Genomic DNA, 22,400 nt, shown 5'->3' on the forward strand with positions numbered 1-22,400 from the left:
AGCTCTGATGGGTTTTCTGCTCCTGGCAGATTGAGCTGGTGTGATGAACTTCCTCTCTGGGGATTGGAGCGGGAAAGTAACACCCTGTATGTTACTCAGATGAGTCCTATGGACAGCCGGTGTTTTGTCGTCTTTGTACTTTGAAGAAAAAGCCTTTAAATTTAGTCAATATTTTGTCAATTTAAAATGCATATCATTCTAAATGATAAAAACAAATTTAATAATTAATTAATTAATTGAAACTTCTAACAAATATACTTTAATCAACAAAGTATTAGCTACCTTTTAGAAGTTACTGCCTTAAGTATTCTTCCACAGAGATGGTTATTACGTTTCTGTGTTTTTGAGACTATTTAGGAGATCGTTGCATTATATTTAGCATGCAGTGTTGTGTATAGAGACTAGGGATGTAACGATTAACCGCGAGCCGGTTGAAAATCGATTCAAATATGTGACGATTCAAATCGCGATTCAATTAGGGTAGTTTATATGAATGCATGTCTGAGGGGAACTTACTGTCTTTAGAAAAGTTTAGATGGTATTTTTCTTCTCATCTTGCCCTCTGTATAATGCATATTAAAGTTCATAAGTGCAGCGCTGCTTTGTTTACAGCGGAAACCAAGGAAACGCTTAAAGCGCCACCTGCTGGCAGAGAGTGAATCTGCGTCTCATTCAGCTCGTCTGCTCTTTCTATGTATAATTTCATACCATTCTGTTTTTGCTTCAAATTTCGAAATTATACAGTCTAATTTAGGTTAAAAACTGCTCCTGCTGCATGTATGCAGCATCTTTGTTTGGATCATGATTAAAATGCAGTGGTTGCCTCTAATTTTAAATGGAAAGAGCACAGACAAAGCCTTATTTAGTTTTTATGAAGAGATTTCTTTTATTTATGTTACTTATTTATTTGATTTGGGGCTTGTTTTAAAATTTCAGTTTAGTTGTTATTTACGTTTACATTATATTTACATTTTGTTATTTAGCAGACGCTTTTATCCAAAGTGACTTACAAATGAGGACAATAGAAGCAATCAAAACCAACAAAAGATCAATTATATGCAAGTGCTATATTAGTATATTATTATAGTGTTATATTTCAATTTCACAAAGAAACGTGCAGCATTTTGTCCAAGCAATAATAAAAGAACATATTTAATTTATAATTTGTCTTAAATCTAATTTTCTTTAAAAAAATCATGAATCGTGAATCGAATCGTGAAATCAAAATCGAATCGAATCGTGAGTTGAGTAAATCGTTACATCCCTAATAGAGACTCAATCATAATGAGAGCTGCATGTTTTACTTATTGCTTGTGCAGATGTAGGTTGTGATAATACCAATAGGGATGCACCGAATGTTCGGCAACCGAAATTATTTGGCGGAAAATAACAAAAAATGGCTCTTTCGGCCGAATATGCAAAAAGACCAAATAAATTGTACTGAATGGCGTGACGTGATCAAATAGAGGCGCACACTAATGCAGTAGACATTTTGGCAGCATGGAAGCATTTAAAACTGTCAGAGAAAGGCGCAAATATCATTACAAGCACAGACAGCAAGAGACTGTTTAGCTCTGCATCTCATGTCTTCTATAAGAAGAGGAAGGGGTGGTTGTTGCTGGTTACTGTATGACGATTGAAATCACGAAGTGGCCTTAAATAAACTGCAGAACGTTATGTTTTCTAATACATGCACGAATTGCATTTATTCTGAGGGTGCCGCATGAGCTTGTTAGCTAGGGTTCAAAGCGCATGGAAAATCTGCGTTGAAACAGTTTTACTCGTTAGTTGTGCTCCTCCTACATTCATAAATGTTAGTATTGTAATTTTACTGTTGTTCTGAAAAATAAAATAAAGTAAAACAATAATAATAATGATAATAATATTTACAACAGCTCTATTAATACATTTATTATAATATTCACACATAGTGTTCAAATTGGGATTTGTAATATTTTCTAATGTTTTAAAAGAAGTGTCTCCTGTTCACCAAGGCTTCATTTATTTGTACAGTAAAAAAATGCATGCCTGATTCAAGAAGGGGGTCTCAAAAATGGCCAAAAACAAAAATAATTTTGTTATTGTGCTTTGTTTGTATAATGTCTGCTAGAATGTTAAAAATGTTCAGTGTTAAAACAATGTTTTTAAATTGTTGTTTTGTAGTTGATTTGTTCTTTGAAAAGCAAGAAAAAAAACTAAACGGCTAATTTTTGCTATTTAATTTATGTAATGGTGAAAAAAGGATCCTTATGATGAATATAAAGTTCAAAAGAACAGCATTTATTTCTTTTGTAACTGTCATTAGTCACTTTTGTTCAAATTAGTGAATCCTTACTGATTAAAAGTGTTTTTTAATCTTACTGATATTACCTTTGAACAGTAGTGTTTGTTAAATTAATTCTGTTATAATATAATTATTATTATTATTATTTCTTTAGATATTAGACAGTCTAAAAACTAGAGTGTTCTGTAAACTCGGAGTCTGTGTTTTGGTTCTGCCCATTTTTTAAGGAATTACTGAGACCGTAACATTTCTTCTAATTTAATAATCATCTGTGGCTTGTAAAAAATTTCTCAAAGCAGATGTCTTAGACCAGACTGTATCGCAATCTTATTGACCAACAGCGTCACTCAGTGCGTGATTGTGCACCCTGGGAATATCTGCAGCGAGTGGGAATGAATGTGACATCTTCAGCACAGCAGCAAGCTATGAGTAATCAATAAAGAACTCGCTCTTGCCTTATACGCTCTACATCACCTGATGGTGACGCAGAATCCTTCAGATTGGTAAAGTCTGGGAACTTTTTTCCTTCTTCTCCATAAAGGTCATCTGCCAGTCGGGATATGCGTCAGCGTCGTCCTCATGTTTCCTCATTACGTTTTCACAGGGGTTTCATTTCAGCCCCTGTAGGCAGGGAAGTCAACGCTCCATCAAAATTGGACCGTGTTGCCGCACCTTCACCGCCTGTTTCAACATTGAAGTGCCATACAGTGATTAACCTCTGCTCTGTTTTCTCAGGGTGCTCACGTGTGTATGTGCAAATCAATTTTGTCCTTAGTCAAGTGGAAATATCTCTATTAGTGTAATTGATTATTTTCCCTGGAGCTCCGGCGTGGAATTTTGTAGCCACAAGGTTCATGGCACGGTTCTTTGTCGAAGCTGTGGTAAAATAATTGAGTGCCCTTAAATTAATCATTGTGCACTGTATTCGCAGCAGGAAAGGCTTTAAAACCAGCAGCAAGCTTTCGTATGTAGGTTATCAGAATTTACAGTCGCTTCTCAAAGCTTGGAAAGCAAATCCTCAAAAGAGACGACAAGGAAGACTTGGACTTAAACCTGTGGGAACCGGTGGGGTCCATTTTCTACGCCCATGTGTGGTTTTGGCTGAGGGCGCAGAGTTAAGTTTAGTTTGTGGAGCAATAACTGGGTAAATTTGTCTATGCTTGCCCCCTCCGAGGGTACGGCTGCAATTGTTGAGTCACATGCAGTGGGATTGATCCGGCTTTTTTGCATGATAGTCCCTCAAGATCAACAAATCCTATTCCATGTTGAATTTGCAATGAACCTAATCGCTCTGTCTGTCTGAGAACTTGATGTATGAGCATGAGAAAATTTAACAAATGAGCTTTGGCAGTCCTTTCCAAATTTCTTAGCTGTTTGTTGGAAATTTACAAGCTATGAGGAGGTTGCCGTGAAGAGGGTGTGGAAGTTGTTCCCGAGATGCTTTGCATACAAAGGCAGAGATAAGTAGTAGCCGAGACGTTAAAATTCTTAATAGCAGGTTACCTGACATTTCCATCCTGTGACTCAGCCTAATGCTTCTTGTTAACTGTTGATTCCAGCACCGTCTGTTATTTTGGAATCAGTGCCGCTCGTGACGCACATTACCGGTGGCATTTGCTTAGAAGTCCCTGAAAGCCATCTTTTGCCCTTTAGTCATTTCAAAACAAACTGTCATTAAAAAAAAGCAGTTTTTTCTGTTTAGCTGTGCTGCACGTATACTGATGCCCATGTGTTTTTAATGGTTTTTATGCTTCTTCAAGGTGACCATTATGGATACTGGAGTGAGAGGGACAATTGCTGTTGGGCTGGTTCCCCAGTATTACAAACTTGACCATCAGCCTGGCTGGCTTCCACATTCAATAGCTTACCATGCCGATGATGGAAAGTAAGTTCGCTTTGAGAATTTTTTTTTTTTTTTTTATTCGTTGTCTTTTTCTTGTGTTTAAATATTTAAGGTATTTTAATAGATAATTCATTCAATTTTTCTTTTAAACCAAATGTGTTTTTTGTCAACTTTGTTTTGTTGGTTGCCTGGTGAAATTTTTTTGATTCAGGATCACTTCTTCTTTCCATGAACCTTTCCAGTTGTAAGTCATTGATGACTCTATCTCTCCTGTTCACAGGCTGTACAATGGCAACCCCGTCGGTCAGCAGTTTGGTCCTAAATGTAACCGTGGTGACCGAATTGGTTGCGGTATCTATGCAGACACTTTCGATGCCGGACTCGTCACTGTATTTTTTACAAAGAATGGCAAGGAAGTGAGTCTCCATGCTTTGGTACCGAAGTCACAGCACCAATTTACAGAAATACTTACGCAAATTCGTAGTGTATTGCTGATGAACATGAGTCAGTAAGACCCTTACATTGTCATAACAAATCTTTAAAAGAATGCTAATAAATGCTATTCATCAAAGAATCTTAGTATCACAGTTTCCACATAAAAATGTAGCAGCACAACTTGTTTTCAACATCACAATAATAAGAAATGTTGCTTGAGTGCTAAATCAACATATTAGCATGATACGACACTGAAGACTGGAGTAATGATGCTGAAAATTCAGCTTTGCATCACATGAATAAATTACATTTTTAAATATATTCAAATAGAAAACAGTTATTTTAAATTTTAATAATATTTCACAATATGTTTTTACTGACCGAATAAATGCAGCCTTGGTGAGCAAAAGAGACTTCTTTTACTCACCCTGAACATTTGAATGGTAATTATGTTGACTGTATAAAATATATCAATGAACTGACATTTATAGATGATTGAGGTAAAAAGAAATGTAAGACTTATCTAAGTTTAAAGCTTCTAAACATCCCTTTAATTCTGTATTTATATAAATGAGAAAATTGCCAAATTGCAAAGTAAAATAATGTTAAACACTTTTAATTAATTGCAAGTGTTAACCTTGCCAGTCCTATGTAAAAATAATTAGACACTGTAGATTTAAGCATTCTTTAGCTAATCACGTAACATCTGCACCAAACTATGAATTCTATAGTCTATTGTGTGTAATGGTTTTGTTTATTACTCCATTACAGTGGTCACAAGAATCTGTAGAGATAAAGTCTTTGAACGCACAATAGTCTAGTCTTCAAATTGAGGGTTGTTTTCTGATGACTGGTTTTCCTGCAGGCCAGATAGTTGGGTCAGGAGTGATACAGACATCATTTCAAAGAGCAGTCTTTATTCTCAGTTATAATGTGCTGTAAAATAGTGGTTAACTTTATGGAATGCTTTAACAGAGCTCTCTTTCTGTGTGTGTGTGTGTGTGTGTGTGTGAATGGAAGGTGGGGTCAGTGGTGGTGCCGGTGGCTCCAGATGGGCTTTTCCCTGCCATTGGCATGCACTCCCTCGGTGAGGAGGTACGGTTGGACCTGCAGGCGGAATGGGGTTCGGAGGAGGAGGACAGCGTCATGATGGTGGACAGCCATGAGGATGAATGGGCACGCCTGTATGATGTCAGAGTCAGCGGCACGGTGAGTGGGGGATGGCCATCGAAAACCAAACCAAATGTGAAACCATTGAGTTTCATAATCATTTTTGCCTCTGCCGGTCTGTGGAAAATGTGATGAGTTGAGTGCCGGCATGGTGAAAGACTGTAAAGTAAACCATATTTTACACTGGGTTAATTGGAAGTCATATATTGTTAGGAATTAGCGGTGCTTGCTAAGGCGAGAATCAATATTCCAGTTGCCATATTTAGGCTTAAGGATTGTAATGAACCCTGAACCTTGGCGGACATGAATGATGACGTTTCGCGGCTCATTTCTAAGCAGTTGAATGTATTTTTCGCCCGGTGGATGAGAAAACTGGCTCAGAGGTTTGCACTAAAAGAGGAACGTGAGCTATATCTAGACACTTTGTGGTGGTGAGTTTTACACAGGGAAGTACCAGTTTGCAATACCATGGTATTGCACAGTATTCACGGCTCCTAATAGAATGTCTCAGAATTTCTTGGCGCCAATTACATGGCATTGTACTCAACCAAATATTTACATGGCAATGCCGTCAACCAGAGCGTCATGACCATGTTTTCCTGGTAAGAGAGGATCGTAGCAGTTTTTGTAGATTTCTGATTGCCACCCACATTTGTTTTTACTTGTAAAATCAAATCCTGCTATTTTTATTCAAACTCTTGTCATACACCAACCATTCAAAAGTTTGGGGTCAGTAAGATTTTTAATAATTTGGAAAGAAGTTTGTATTTGATCAGTAGAGTGAAATATTATTACAATTTAACAGCATCAACAGCATTTTTAGTGTCACATGATCCTTCAAAAATCATACTAAGATGCTGATTTGATTCTTAAAGAACAATACTTATCAATGTTGAAAACAGTTCTGCTTAAAAAATGTATGATGGTTTCCACAAAAGTATTAAGGATTCTTTGATTATAAAGTTCAAAAGAACAGCATTTATTCGAAATGGAAGCTTTTTGTAACATTCTAATTGTCTTTACTGTCACTTTTGATCAGTGTAGTGCATCCTTGTTGAATAAAAGTCTTAATTTCTTTTAAAATGAAAATCTTACTGACACCAAACCTTTGAAAGGTAGTGAAGTTCTAACATTATTGCAATAAATAAGGCCTGTGTTCCCAGCATCCAAGCCTTTTAGTGTTACTTTGATGCAATCCCTGCTTAAAATATTTTGAACCATCATATCTCACAGGTTTTCCCCAATAAATTATGACAGGAATGATGTAAATCCAAAAGCCGCACATTACTTTACTTCCTGTCAGCCATTAACCAAGTTGAAATGATCACCATTCCTAGAAAAAAACACCTGGAGGAACGCGGTGATAGAGGAGTCTGCCGAACCCCAATGCGTGTGCGGTTGTGACTGAGTGGAGGGAATTGCTCGCTGGAGGCAACGTTTTTTTCACCCATAATTTCTCAGAGTAGTGTTTAGATAAAGTTGAAAGGAACAAGCAGTCGTGTGTTTGGATTGGTTATGGAGCAGAGACCTCCCAATAGAGTGAGACTCCGGTGTAATACGTGCAGATGTTCTTCTGGGAAAAGAATGTGCGCCCATCGTCCTCACTGTCCCATCTGATGCCCTGGACCTTCCTTGTCCTATTAATGCTGTACCGAGGTCATGAAAGCATTCAGCATAAAGTGCCGCACTGTTGTTATGCTTCACTGGGCTGATGGCACGAACCAGGCAGCGCAGGCCAGAACTGGCACCAGACCATCTTGTAAAAACTCAATAAGAGGACTTACGGGGTGCCAAGGAATCTTTTTGCCTTTCTAAAAAGTGGTTTTCTCAGTTGTGTGCCTTCTCTGTGAGTCCCGTTGGCTTGGCGAGAGGGTGTCCCAATACTTAAAGACTCTGCTGATAAGGGCATGTTTTAACAAGAACCCAAAAACTTTGGTAGATGGAACCAAGTGCGAATACCCCATGGTTTAGTTTCAACTGAGTTTGTTTCTTTCGGATTTAGCAGTCTCTAGCTACAAGATGGATTTTTGTGCAAAACACATGCCGTCAGCGGCATGCCAATAATAAAATGATTCTTTCGTATGTTTAATAGCTGAGGTTTGTCAGGCAGCTTTTGAAGATGCTTATCTCCGACTCTTCAGGCACGATCTAATGTAAACCAAGACTTGAGTGTTCTTTCGCAGTCTGTCCATTTTGTGGCCTGTCTCCGACGGATCCAACATACTGTCTGCGGCTTTCAGAACACCACCAGTCATTCCCTCCATTTATGGAGTAGCTCTTGTCTTTCAGTGATAGTTGGTAGGAACACATTTCCATTTTGTGGTAAAATGATTTAGAAACGTCTGTCTTTCAGTAAGACATTGGAAAAACAAGTGTATTAGTACAGATATCAACATCAGTGTCTTAAATAATCCTTGTTTATCAAACCAAAGGGGTTTTCCACAATTTTTATGTGATGTCACCATAGAACAGCACAGCGATCCGAGGATACAAGTTCCCAACAATAAAAGTTCTGTCCTCAGTTAACCGTTTTTCAACACAAATGTAGACATGAGCACATTTACTTATTTAAAGGGGGTCATGTGATGCGATTTTCATGTTTTCTTTTGTTTTTGGAGTGTTACAAGCTGTTCGTGCATATATAAGATTCGTTAAGTCGCAAAGATTATAGTCTCAAACCCAAAGAGATAATCTTTCTTAAAGTTAAGACTCATCGATGAATTTCTAAAACGCTTCATTCAAACACGCCCCCACAAAAACTAAGTCACTGTGTGGGAAGATTTGCATAACACTGCCCAAATGTATATGCAAAGAAAGGTGTAACTTTTATTCTCGTTGTAGTGTTTTTGCTGCCGCCATGTCGTGGAGACGTTGTGTGTTTCCATATATGGTAAGGGGCATAACGTGTCCGTCACACGTTTGAGGTATTTGGCCAATCACAACACACTGGATAGCTGGCCAATCAGAGCACACCTAACTTTTCAGAACGATGAGCTTTGTAAAAATCACAGTGTTTCAGAGAGGAGCAACAGTAATGTTCATGTGGTTTAAGGTTCAAAAAACACATTATTTTCCACATACCGTACATTGCGTTACACCAAATACACAAAGTAATGTTCTTTCTAGCAACGTCATATGACCCCTTTAAACTTTGGTTGTCATCGTGGGATTGACGTCAATGACACAAAACCCTATTGGTCCTTGTGTGTCTTGTAATTAATTGTGACATGGAAAGCTTGAACACGCAACACTGAAGCATGAAACATCTCCTGAAGAAAAAAATTGTCATACAGGTTTGGAATAGCACAAGGGTGAGTAAATGATGACAGTGTTTTCATTTATGGGTGAAGCATCCCTTTAAGTGCCTTGCTCTTGAAGAAGTGCTGGCAGATCCGATTACCATAGCACTAATTTGCCCTGTAAGGTGGTTCTACTTCTGTTTAGGTTTACATTCTTCGTGATCGAGAGCCACTCCTGTTTAGATAAGAAAGTATCACATTCTGGCACACTGCTGTCATCATAGAAATCGCAAACACTCCTTGGTTTTATTTATTTTTTTTATTGTCTACATGCTTTGTCATCCGTGTTCATGCATGCGATAACAGGGAAATATTTTGATGTGCTTAATAGTGCAGTTCACTGTTGTAATAGATAGCGTGAGATGGATGTTTTTTTATGCAGTACTTACAACAGCTCATCACTGCTGTTCCCTGTCCATCATGTGTGTGTGTATGCTGATGCTTAGGTAGTTCCATTTGGAAATCATACATGGAAATAATCTAATTGGTTTTCAGAATTCTAAGTAATAATTTAGCAGATTGTTGTTTTCTAAAAGTGGAATTAATACAAGAACGTTCTTAATTTAATATTACCATGAACCAAGAACGACCGTGAAAGCTCAACAATACGCAGAATTAGTAATTATAGAACCAAAGAGCTGTGCTATTCAGAATTTATTAGAGAATGCCTTTTAAATTCTAATTCAGTACCTGAATTTGATTTTAAATTGAGGTAGCAGACAGAATCTACGTGATTCAGCAATTCAAATGTAAAGTAGAATTACAATTATTTAGTGAAATGTGTATATTTATTTATTACTATAGATTTATATTTATTTTTTGAATGCAAAAAAAATTTAGTTTTTTACAATATTAATGTTTTATTGTATTTTTATAAAATAATTTTAAAACAAATTATGGCAACGTTGAAATTTTTTGAATTTTTTTTTTTTAATAAAGGGAGATTAACAGTGTGCAGATCTATTTGATGATACTTTTTGATCTTGCACCTGGCCAAGACGTTTTTGGATGTGCGTACTTTGACCCTTCTTTTATTGTATTTTTATCACATGAACTTTCAAAAACGTTATTTATATATTTTTATTTATATATATATATATATATATATATATATATATATATATATATATATATATATATATATATATACACACACACACACACAATTTTTGTTTTATGTATTTTTATTTATTTTTTTGTCTTCGTACAACCCGGGCTATCATGCAGATCACTGCTGTCCAGATGAGATTATTACTTTCTGTGGAAGATCCCTTACACAGATGAACTCTGGGAAACTGAAGATTTGCTGACTCCTTCACTTCTCTTTCCAGTTAGCCCATTGTAAAGCCACTAATTAGCCAATTCCCATCTCATTTAAGTGGTCTTTCTGGGTTATTCTGGAAATTCTGTGTTAAATTTAGCATTAGTCTTACTGGATCTGGCGACTTTAAACAGTATGATGTCTGCCGCCATTTCTGGTGAAAATTAATGCATGAAAATAACATCACTTAAGTGCAGTCACAACATCAGCCAGAGAAAATTGAAATCAAATGATATGGAAAATGGTGGATTAGCATGGTTTACTCAGATCCATAAATCTTTAGACTAACCCTGATATATGTTGCCAACATCTACAGCATGAGCAAAATTAAGCAATGAATTGTCACACATAGGTCACCCCTGTCTTTGTGTGTGTGTGTGTGTGTGTGTGTGTTTGTGTTATGAGAAGGCGTTTGGCTGGCTCCGCTGTGTACGTGCGGTTCTATGCGAACGCACGGCAGAGATCAGTTTAGCTGTTACTACAGCAAAGCCTCTGCCCACCGACTAATCTCCCTACGGCCGCCAGACAGCAACCTGTACTACCACTCGCACACAGCCACAGCCACATCCACACCAACGCTGGCATGCACATACTTCCACAGCCTTACATACTGCTTCGTACTCATGCATGCACTCACCCTGACTCACAGGCACGCTTATGAGCTGGTTGGGAGTGATAACGTCTGAGAATGCTGGCTTTAGAGTGAAGATTTATGGTCATAAACTCTTTGGCCCATTGTCTATATGAGAGGTTTTTTTTTTTTTTTTTTAAACACTTCAGCTCAGAGTGTTTGCGGTTTCGTCAGGCCTGGCAATGTTGCTGAGTGTCTGAAACTGACGGGGTGACTCAAAGGGTTCGGCCTATTACTGTACATTCCCCCGTCCCAGTCAGAGAAATGATTTAGTCTTAATGTTGTACACAAGAAAATGAATGACAGTCCTCAAGCCTTCTGGCACTGTAGATGTGACTGTGGCCTGGTTAATTCTTTTTAGGCTTTTAGCGCCGCACTCGTACAATTAAGCCTGGACGGGAATTCGTTATTCATTATCATTATGGCCTGTTTGACTGTATTACTGTAACACTAACCACTGTCAGACGGTCTTCATAGTTTCATCTTGAATAAGCTACCAGGGACATCTGGTCCTGCTCTGCTCTTCTTTTCTTTTTTGTGTAACATCCCTACAGCGCAGTTGGACTATTTTCTGTATTTCCATTCGGTTTAGAGCACTAGTTCATCTGATGAACCTTTAGTGTCCATATCACTGGACTTTTTGGTCAGCCTGAGTTCATCTGTTTCCCACAACAGAACGGTTTCATTTGAAACTCGGTGTGTGAGGGCACTGGAACATCGCTTCACCCCTCAAAGGGAACTTGAGAGTGTGAGAAAAAGGAAATGATGACTTATCTGAGGCAGGGAGAGGCTGTTAACCTGCTTTAACTTGTAACTTCCTTTGCGTTTGCGTCCGTTTTGATAAAAATCAAGATATGGCAGTCAAATGACGTGTAGGGCAAAAAGGAGAAGGCCTGACACTCAGTATAGCATCAGATTTAAGCTAAAGAAGCACAATTTATGGTACCGTTTGTTATCACGTTATCGCTAATTTGATTTTATGTTATTGAAGCATAAATATTTTTGAGATTTTAGAGTAGGTAAGAGCTGTATATGTCAACTTAGAAAAAGGCTGCTTGGAGGAGTTACCAAACAAGTAAACTGACTTGGTAATGCATATGTCACTTCTATGAACTCTGTTAGCATAGTTCAAACTAGGTCTCTTCAGAGACCCTTGATTGGTTCAGGTTGTTCTTGAAGCATAGCTGGTAGAAGTTAAGCTGTTGGCTTGCTGTTTTTGGCAATTATGGTCTTATAACCAAATTCAGGAACGTTTAGCATTCAGGGCTAGTAACCGGAGGCCTGCTGGTTTGATACCCAAGAGATCCATTATCACTGTTTTTTTAAGCAAGGCATTTAACCTCAAGTTAGCCCAAAGTTCTCAGCTCCATTCTGTTGTGAAATCACATAAAAGTTGCAAAAACAAATTCCCGACCCTGTCAGGAACAGTGTTGTTGGATTTTCATTGCAGCAGATTTTCAGGAAAGGAAATATTTGTGATTACTTATGTTCACAATTAAAAAAAAATAAATAAATAAAACTTTGGTTTGCTTTACAACAAGGTCCCCTTCATTAATATTAGTTAATGCATGTTAACTAATGTAGTTAACTAAATAAAATGTGTTACCAACTCAAATGAAAGAAATTATTTTTAACCTCAATGACCCCTGTTTAGTTTTATTTTTATTTTTTATTTTCTTGTATTTGTTGGAATGTTTCTCACCATCTGGTTAACAGTGAATAACATGCTCTGGAGAATTTTTTACATTTTTAAAAAATTTTTTTTTCTTCAGCGAGCCATTGTTTTTGGGTATTGAAAGAAAGGTCAAGTATGTGGCGGATTATTTTTAGCTCCTCGGCCATTTCATCATGAACTAATCAAAAGGAAACCGAAAAAAGTTTGTGGTTGATGTTCTTCGACATGACCGCTGCTTTTTTGCAGAGCCCTCTAAATATGCAAATGTATTTTATCACGCTATGTCCGACAGCATCAGTTCTTTGGCAGGAGTGAGTGATTATGATTGGGCAGTGTCATTCCTGCAGCAATAGTTGGTAGTGATAGTTGGATCTATTGAAAGGTGGTGAAAGACTCCACAGATCAGGCCACCGTTGAGATTTCTTTTCCAGCTACACACCTAGTAGTTTTATTTTGAAGAAATGCATTTCTCGGTTTTGATTATGAGCCAAATACCAACGCTAGAGTGACACAACTCTATCACACTTCATAGTAAAATGATCATTTGATATTTGTATATCACTTTGTTTTGATAAGAAAAAGTATGTCATGACCTCTTTATATTGTTTTACAAGGACCTATTCGTTGACATTCGTAGTTGATGCATGCGGTGAAAATATTCTGCTCATGTTAATTAAATGGATAGTTCACCCAAAATGAAAATTCTGTCATTAATTACTCACCCTCATGTCGCTCCAAACCCGTAAGACTTTCTTCATCTTCAGAACACAAATTAAGAGATTTTTTTTAATGAAATCTGAGAGCTTTCTGACCCTGCATAGACAGCGACGCAACTACCACATTCAAGGTCCAGAAAGGTAGTAAGGACATTGTTAAAATAGTCCATGGCTGCGTTTACACTTGGCATTAACATGTGACCTGTATCCGGATGTTGTCCACATACACATTGAAAAGACAAGTGTAAACGCGCTTCTGATCGGAATGTTATCCGATCAGCGTGTCCTGGTCCAGAGGTGGTTGAGGACGCATTGTGATCGAATCTCAGTGTAATGTGAATGAAATCCATCCATTGTGTTGACATCACGCAAAACCCCGCCCCCTCTCTCGTGAAAGGTCACAAGAAAGATGGAGAACAACAGGCTGTGGAGCGCTAGTGAGACTCATAGTCTTATATCTTTGATCTGTAAAATGTCCCACGACTGAAAATACTTTTCAAAAGAAAACCTACCACTTGAGGTTGACTTTGCAATGGGCCATTCTCTGCTGACTTATTTAAATATTTTGCGGGAAAGACAGATCCGATCGGTTATCCAGATGGAGAAGTCAGTTGATGTTGTAAAGTGTAAATGCGCCGTGTTCTGATTGACTGATGATCCGATCTACTTGATCGGATCGCGGTGATCGCATGTTAATGCCAAGTGTAAATGCAGCCCACGTGACATCAGTGGTTTATCCTTACTACCTTTCTGGGCCTTGAATGTGGTAATTCCGTTGCTGTCTATGCAGGGCCAGAAAGCTCTCGGATTTCATCAAAAATATCTTTGTTTCCTGAAGAAGAGTGAAGGTCTTACAGGTTTGGAGTGACATGAGGGTGAGTAATTAATGACAGAATATACATTTTTGTGTGAACTATCCCTTTAATACATTAACATGTGCTGTAAAAATATATTGCTCATGTTAATTCATGTTATTTAAAGTTAAACATAATAGTAATGTTGTTTTTTGCATTGAAAATTTTTATTTAGTTATTAATTTAGTTTCACCCTCTCTTTATCTACATTGAATTAAACATTTAGCTTTAGTGCTACTCAAACACCCACTGTTATGATTGGCTAATATCTTTGCGTCGGAAATCAGTATGAACGCTGACAACAGAGAAAATAATCCAGAGTAACCTTGAAGGGTTTATAAATCTGTATCCAGCTTTTTGATCCAGCCCAGGTAGGTTATACCGCACCCTAAGCCGTAAATATTAAATAGCCATCAACAGATACATTACGTTACTTGCGGCTTGGCTGCGGGGTATAGTTATAGTTTTTAACTGCTCCATCTTTGATTAACAGCTTCTTGGCAATGCCTTCACCGTGTTTAACCGATTCATAAATAATCTAAGATGCAATGTCAAGATAATTTATAGTTCCACATTAATGTAGTTCGGCGTTTTGTTAAATAATCTTAAAGGTGATTGTTTACCCAAATTCTGTCATTTGCTTACACTCATGCAGTTCCAAACCTGTATGACTAACTTTCATATGTTGGGGGAAAAAAAAGATATTTTGAAGAATGTTTGGGTCCAAACAACTTTGAATTCTATTTACTTTCCTTGTAGGGGTAAAAATTACTTAGACATTTTTCAAACTATTTTCTTTCGTGTTCCACAGAAGAAAGTAAGTGTCACAGGTTTGGAGGCCCTTCTACATGAGTAAACGATGACGAAATGTTCATTTTTGGTTATCCATTTAAGCTTCTTTTTCCTAATGCTGGGCTCCTTCGGAAAGTCATGCCGGTTTCCACAGCCAGGAGCAACACAATTATCTTAATCTTTTTAACTTGTCTCAGCGTCTTAAAAACGTGTTAGGGAGGCACGCCGTAACGGTCAAAAATGTCCGTCAAGTGTGCATTTCGCAGAAAAACAATTAAAAACAGTGCAGACTGACATGTTTTTCCAGCTAGATGCAGCAGAGTGGACGTGACGTGCAGAACTTCTTTTAAATTAAAAACAAGGCACAGGGATGAATGAACATGTCTCACGCAAATGACCTCAAGCAGTACCTTTTTTATGCACAGGAAAAGTGACTGTTCTGTACCATTTGTATTGCTTCACCTACTGGGCACCAGTGAACAGGTCATGGAAGTGATAATCTAAAAGTAGAAAGTAGTGCTTCGGTGGAGGCAATTATGTGCCGTTGTGTTCAGTGAAATGTCGCAATGATGCAGAAGACTAATTTTTAATAGCTTTATATAGTTTTGGCTTTGTCAACTAAATTTTGTAGATCCATTGTCAATAGTGTAGCAATGTATGAAGCACATAGAAGTCACGTTCAAACCAAACTGCTCTCTGTTGGTCAATGACCAACTCTCATGTGGAAATCTTTCACACTCAACATGAAATTTCTGATCACGTGGATTCCTGAAATGACTGAATTTTGTCCCTTGAAATTTGCTGAACAGCGATAAATGTGATCGCACCATTACAATGTGTTGTTATAGTGCAATGAACTAGAAAATTCAAAAGGAAAATTGGATTATCTCATGACCCAATATTCGTAAAAACAAATTAATGGATGGGGATATTCCTGCCACATCTTGTCTAAAAAAAACATTTTGAAATTGTACTGGAATACCATGATGTAAACATACAAAAGTACTTTTCTATCATAGATCATTTGAAATAATTTTGTTTTGCTTATTTAGGACCGTCTTGGACAGTGACAGGAATTCCCAGCGCTTCACAAAACAGAGTCTGCATGTTGAGGCTTTTAATATATTGTTTTGTCAATTAAATGAGCAGCTGAATGCCAAGTACTTAACACTCTAAAGAACGAGGCGAATTCAGGATAAATTGCATTTAGACAGACTTTGAGTTACCGCTAGCCGACAGACGACTTATAACAACATCATCTTCAGAGATTTTGTCTGAGGCTGTCAAAACATAGACCCTATTTTAAAGACTGAAGACGAGCGAGACAATCATCTCAGCAGCTCCACTTGTGGGCGTCTCCCTCTTTGTGTCCTCCGCCTTTTCCACATTCTCCGCACTGTGACAGGAAGTTGTGGGACTCGCTCGCAATGTTGCACCTGTTGCCGGGGCAGCGGGTCAACAAAACAAGCTGCCGCCCCCACGTAGGTCTGAGGAGGGTGACGTTCGAGAGCATGTCGGATCTGTCAGCACTGTCATCCGAGCATGCTGGGAGCTGTTGAGAGCCGCTAGGAGTGGTATAAAGGTAGACAACCTCCCCATTACTCAGCATCAAGGAGGCAGGAAGGTGTGACTAGGTGCAATTTTGCCTCCATCCTCAAATGAGCAGGCAACTGTCCTGGCATGAAAACTTGAAGAGGTTGACGTTGAAAAGAAGAATCGGGTGGAGGCAGGAAAAAAAACACTTTTGCGTCTATAAAAAGCAACCCGCTTTTAATTTCAATAAATGGATATCAGTTCCTCGGTGGGTGCATCCACCAGTGAGCCTCAGGAGATGAGAAGAGAATGCCTTCCGTTCCAGAAACACGCATTCTTCCATATTGAACACCAATCAGTTTAGCTGGATCGATCAAGTCTGCTTTGATCAAAGCAGCAGCTGATTGTTTGCAGGATTTTGCATCTTATTTTCTGTAGTTGATCAGTGGTTTTGATGTCAGCGGGGGATATTCTTGGACAACTGACAGCAATCTGTTCTTGGCCATTTAAAGTCTCCGTTTGACTTTTGCACGCACATTTTCGTGTTTTTCAAAATGTCTGGTCATTACCAGCATGTGGTTGTACGAGGCCCCCTGTCAGAGTCTCCGTCTGACCTGCAGTTGTGTAGCGACGTAAACAAGGATACCAAAGGTTGTTGTAGATGGCATTGGCGAAATCTTTCCACTGCCCCAATAAAGTGCTGATTCTGACGTTGCAAACGGAAATTTCTAAGTAATTAATGACAACCAGTTGAAATCTGAAAGTAATCACCATGCTGTGTTGCGAGTTTAGAAGCTGTGTTGGGCCAGAAACAGAATGTGAGAGAAAGGCTGTAGCCTTTTTAGGCATCATAGGCATGCGATGCCCAAAAGTGATGTCTGGGTAGGCAGCTTACTAGGTTTTAACTTGAAGTGTCTTTTTTTTTGATAATTCAAAGGTCATGTGAAGGCCAAAAATGTTTCAGTGTGAAGTTAAAGTTTAAACTGAACATTGGAAATTGCATATGATACCCGAAAACGCTGTTAGGCACTAGGTTCTCAATTGAAGTACAAAAGTTTTGTTATTTTTGACTGAAGACACGTGCCAAAAAAATGCAGTCTAGGTTGGGATCCGAGGTGTTAAAGTTTAAATTGAGCACCTGGAAGTGCATATGATGGCCAAAAATGTTATCTAGCTTTTATTCTTAAGTTTAATTATGTCTAGATAGGCAGCTCACTAGGTTTCAATTTGAAGTGTAGAAGTTTTAGCCATTCTTTTGGGCCATTTTGTTCTTTTTTTGCCACTTATTTAATGCCCAAAAATGCTTTTTAAATATGCATATGATAACCAAATATGCAATTCAGTTTTGGTCTTTAAATTGACAGTTCAAAAGTGCATACAAGGCAGTCCATTAGGTTAGATTTTTGACCTTTTGATCACTTGAACAGATGTAGGATGCCTAAAAATGTAATTTAGGTGGGCAGATTTCAAGGTTTTATCTAAAGTGTTTTGACTTGGCCTATGAATTGAATGTTTAAGTGTACGTTAGGCATCACTAGGTCGAGACGGTCCTTGGGATATGGCTCACACTTGCATGAATGCCATTTTTTGCAACACTGTTGAATGAAACATTTGACCTTATGCCATGTCAAAATTGTTCCAATTGGTAATTTTTTCTTTTCATTTGTAAGGCTAGGTGGGGCTGTCGATACCACTCACATGTCTGTAGTTGAAAGCCCATGCCCCACCCTCACTATCCCATGAACTTTTTGAAGACAGGTCAACCTTTTTTGTCTTCTCTAATAATCTTATTACATCTTTGCTAACACACCTGATGGAAAATATCAATCTGAAGATGTGTCATCACTCCTGTGTGCTTGGGTTTGCCCATACTTGATCTCATTTCATGTAGATTATTCTTCTAAATATTCTTCTCTAAGTGCCTTGAGCTCCAAACAATCACTCAAGGAATTTTTTTCTTTATATATACACACTGCTGTTCAAACGTGTAGGGTCTGTAAGACTTAAGATGAACAAAAGTACCAGTTATGTTGTGAAATATTAATACAATTTAAAATATATTTATTTTATTTTAATGTATTTTAAAATTGAATTTATTCCTGTGATAGTAAAGCAGAATTTTCAGTATCAGTTCTTCAGTGTCACATGATCCTTCAGAAATCATTCTAATATGCTGGTTTGCTGCTCGAAACCCTTTTTTTCTTTGTAACAGTGTAAAGTCTTTACTATCACTTTTGATCAATTTAATGCACTCGTGCCAAATGAAATTAAGGTTTTAATTTCTTTAAAAACAAAAACAAAACCTCAACAGTAGTGTGTCTGAACATAAAACCTGAAACCAGTTTCAAGATGGCAGCCATAAATCAAGATTTGAGGCTTAGCCAGGTATGTTTGCAGTGCAACATATCCGATTTCCCAAACCTGCTCGCAGCCAGGCTGACTATTTTTATAGATGCATCTGGTTTATGCCAGATTAACCTTAAACTGACCAAATAATCCACTTGACAAGATCCTGTTTCCTTCTACATGAGCAAACAGTTAAAAACTCGATATTAAAACATGTATAATGCTCTATAATGTATCTAAATTAAGTCTATGATGTTTTCTGCCGTAGCTTCTGGAATATGTCGGGAAAGGGAAGAGCATCATGGACGTTGGTCTGGCTCAGGCCCGGCAGCCCCTCACGACACGAAGTCACTACTTTGAAGTGGAGATCGTGGATCCCGGAGAGAAGTGCTACATCGCCCTGGGCCTGGCAAGAAGAGTAAGTCATTTTCTGTATTGTTTCTCATTTATAAATAAGCTACTTGGTTTAAAAGCATCTGCTAAATCAGTGAATGTAGGGAAGTGCATGCACATATGGATACAAATGTCCACAGTGTCACACTATGGAGGTTAAATGCTTTGCAAATGCCATTTTAGTATTTTATTTATTTATTTATTTATTTTTTAAGATATTTTTGGCAATAGTGTTGTCTTTTGATCAAAAATTCCCAGTGTTTTTTTTGATCAAGGCCTGAACAAGAAGAGAAGTGTACAGTAAGCTCTGGATATACACCAAGATCGCAAATGCGGCTTCACAGCACTGTGTCCTCATAACAGTTAGAGTCTGACATTATAAAATGCCCTGAGGTGTAGAATGCAAATAGAATAGCGGTTTGAGCAAATCACCTCAAACGAACAGTTCACTCGTCTGTCATGATTTACTCATCTTCAAGTTGATCCCCTATTACTTTATTTCTTCTGTCAAATGGTATCCAGTGGCTGTCAGGCTCCAAAAATGCATCATAAAAGATTCATAAAAGTAGTTCAAATGACTCATGCAATATAACAAGTCTTTTTTTTTTTTTTTTTTTTTTTTTTAAACCTTACACAGTCATTGTACAAGCAACAGACCAATTATTTACTTAACCTTGCTTTGGGCATAGCTTTCAAATCTCAAATTTCAAATCTGTTTGGAATATAATGTCCTTCAACTACTTTTTTAATGTATTTATGGTGGTTTTTGCCATTCTGTTTTGTTGTATGTAAAAGAGCGGTGCATTATATGCATTATGTACATGTGCAACGGTGCTCTGAAATGAGAAGGCAAAGTGTTTTAAAATAAAATGTAAATTCATGTCCCAGTCACTAGGCCTGTCGCGGTAGTCGATATATTGACTTATCGCACGATATATGGAAATGAGCGCGATCATTTTTGGTGCCGCGATATATTGCGACTGGTCATTTTCTTAGAATTAAAAATAATGATTATATTATTTTTTTACATAAAAATGAATATCACCAACATTTTATTTGATCGCGCTGCCTCTGTCATCTCGTCTGCTCTCTGTGGCGGAGGCGGGGCTTAGGCAGCGTCTCCCCCACACACACGCACACAGAGCGGACAGCGACAGGTGAAGAGAAGGCGTGAACCCACTGCGTTATAAAGTGTTTCGTGACAACTACAGCCAGTTAGGAAGAACAAGTCCTAATGGACTTGGTTTCAAAGCCGCAATCTTCAGCTCCGGTGTGGGAACATTTTGGCTTTAAGCCGAATGAGAGAGGAGAGCCAATTAACGTGAATGAGCCGGTATTTGTTTTATTTATTTAGCATATTTTTTTTTCACATTCCGGTTCCAATGTCTAAATATTCTTAAGAATAAAATGTTCTTTGTTCTTTGAAAGAGTGTACTTGCATTATTATGCTATTATATTGTCATACTGTAATTACATAATTAGTGAAATAAAATTGTCTTAAAATGACAATAATATCGTTTATCGCAATTAATTTTGGTGCAATATATCGCACAACAAAAAGTAGTTATCGTGACAGCCCTACCAGTCACATTTTCTTTCTTCATTACTTAGACAATCAAAAAAAGAAATTTTTATTTTAAATTTTTTACTATTTTATATTTTACTGCCCTCGGCTGAAGATTTTTCTGGTCGACTAGTAGTCGTTAATTTTAAGCAGTTAGTTGACTAAACGCATGTTTATAGTAATAAACCATATAATTCATAATAATGAGCTTTTGATTGCTTATAGCCTATCAGTGCTCAAGCACACACCTAAAGCTTGCCACAGTGCACCGGCAGAAGTGACTATTTTCAGTGCGTTAGGACAAAAACAGCAAGACGACTACCTTAACATTACAATAATTAGGGGTGCTCCAGCTGATTGGGTACCTATCATTATCGGCCAATAATTGCTTTGGGATGTTTGATCGGCGGTCTCTAAAAAGGCCGATCTCATAAACCAGTCTCAAGTTGATGCCGTATGCCGTGAAAGGTTTGGCACGACATGCAGCAGCACCATCTCAATCTCTGTCCGGTGCAGGTACAATAATGATAATGCTGAAGGTGAGGTACAATTCATATTTATTCATTAAATAACATATTAAGTAATTTGAAACTTTCTGTGAGACATAATTTCATAAACAGCCTGTGTGAATCACTGCGCGCGCGCTCTCTTTCCCTCTCAAAATGTGCAAATGGCTTCAAATCACATCGCATCTGCACTATAAGTGAGCTGCACGCTGCATAGTTGACACAGGAATTGTCACTTGTTCAATAGAAGCAGTGTCGCATCGTTATTAAAGTTTATAAATTGCGTTTCTTCTTAATTCTTGCCTGTGTTTAACCATTCAGCACTTGCACGCTCTCCTGGAGACTGTACAATACAATAAACATTTTTTTTATATATCACAGTTTAAAAACAACCAGAGTTGACCAAAGTGCTTTACAACACTATACAAGAAATAGGTAAATTAAAACACAGCAAACAGAAGAGAAAAACTAACTATAAATAAAAACAAAATAATTAAATATACACAAGATATATACAAGCTGTAAAAAGCTGGGGTTCCTAAGAACAAAGACAAAAGCAATTTGTCATGGCCATTCCAAAGTTTTGAGCCCACAACAGAAAAGGCACGGTCACCTCTCGTTTTTAGCCTTGTCCTAGGAACATGCAGCGAGTTAGAATTAGTAGATCTGAGCGAACTAGACAAAGTATGAGGCTGTAACAACTCAGTTAAGTACAGTGGGGCCAGATTGTGAAGAGATTTAAAAACAAACAGTAGAATCAATTCTATACTTTACTGGAAGCCAATGGAGTGAGATTAAAACCGGTGTAATATGCACTTTCTAGTAAGAAGCCGAGCTGCTGCGTTCTGGACTAACTGCAGACGGGAAGCATAGGACTGAGGAACACCAACATACAGAGAATTACAGTAGTCAAGCCTAGATGTAACAAATGCGTGTATTGCTATTTCAAGCTTCTTGAATGACAGAAACGTCTTCACTTTGTACTTCTTTGTACCACTTTGCTCGAAGCGCACACATGATGCCAGGTTCACATTATTA

General features: G+C 37.8%; 1 protein-coding gene across 4 annotated transcripts in view; it reads left to right on the forward strand.

Moving 5' to 3' along the window:
- spryd3 (SPRY domain containing 3) overlaps window positions 1-22,400 on the forward strand; it is a 52,000-nt gene that overhangs the window by 13,798 nt on the left and 15,802 nt on the right. For all 4 annotated transcript variants that reach the window (XM_058762283.1, XM_058762282.1, XM_058762284.1 and 1 more), the window contains 4 exons: window positions 4,045-4,169; window positions 4,408-4,543; window positions 5,583-5,771; window positions 19,168-19,317. In XM_058762283.1, the coding sequence (XP_058618266.1) occupies window positions 4,045-4,169; window positions 4,408-4,543; window positions 5,583-5,771; window positions 19,168-19,317 (600 nt within the window). The remainder of the gene's footprint in view (window positions 1-4,044; window positions 4,170-4,407; window positions 4,544-5,582; window positions 5,772-19,167; window positions 19,318-22,400) is intronic.

This window comes from Onychostoma macrolepis, chromosome 23 (assembly GCF_012432095.1).
Source record: "Onychostoma macrolepis isolate SWU-2019 chromosome 23, ASM1243209v1, whole genome shotgun sequence".
In the NCBI taxonomy this organism is placed as follows: Eukaryota; Metazoa; Chordata; class Actinopteri; order Cypriniformes; family Cyprinidae; genus Onychostoma; species Onychostoma macrolepis.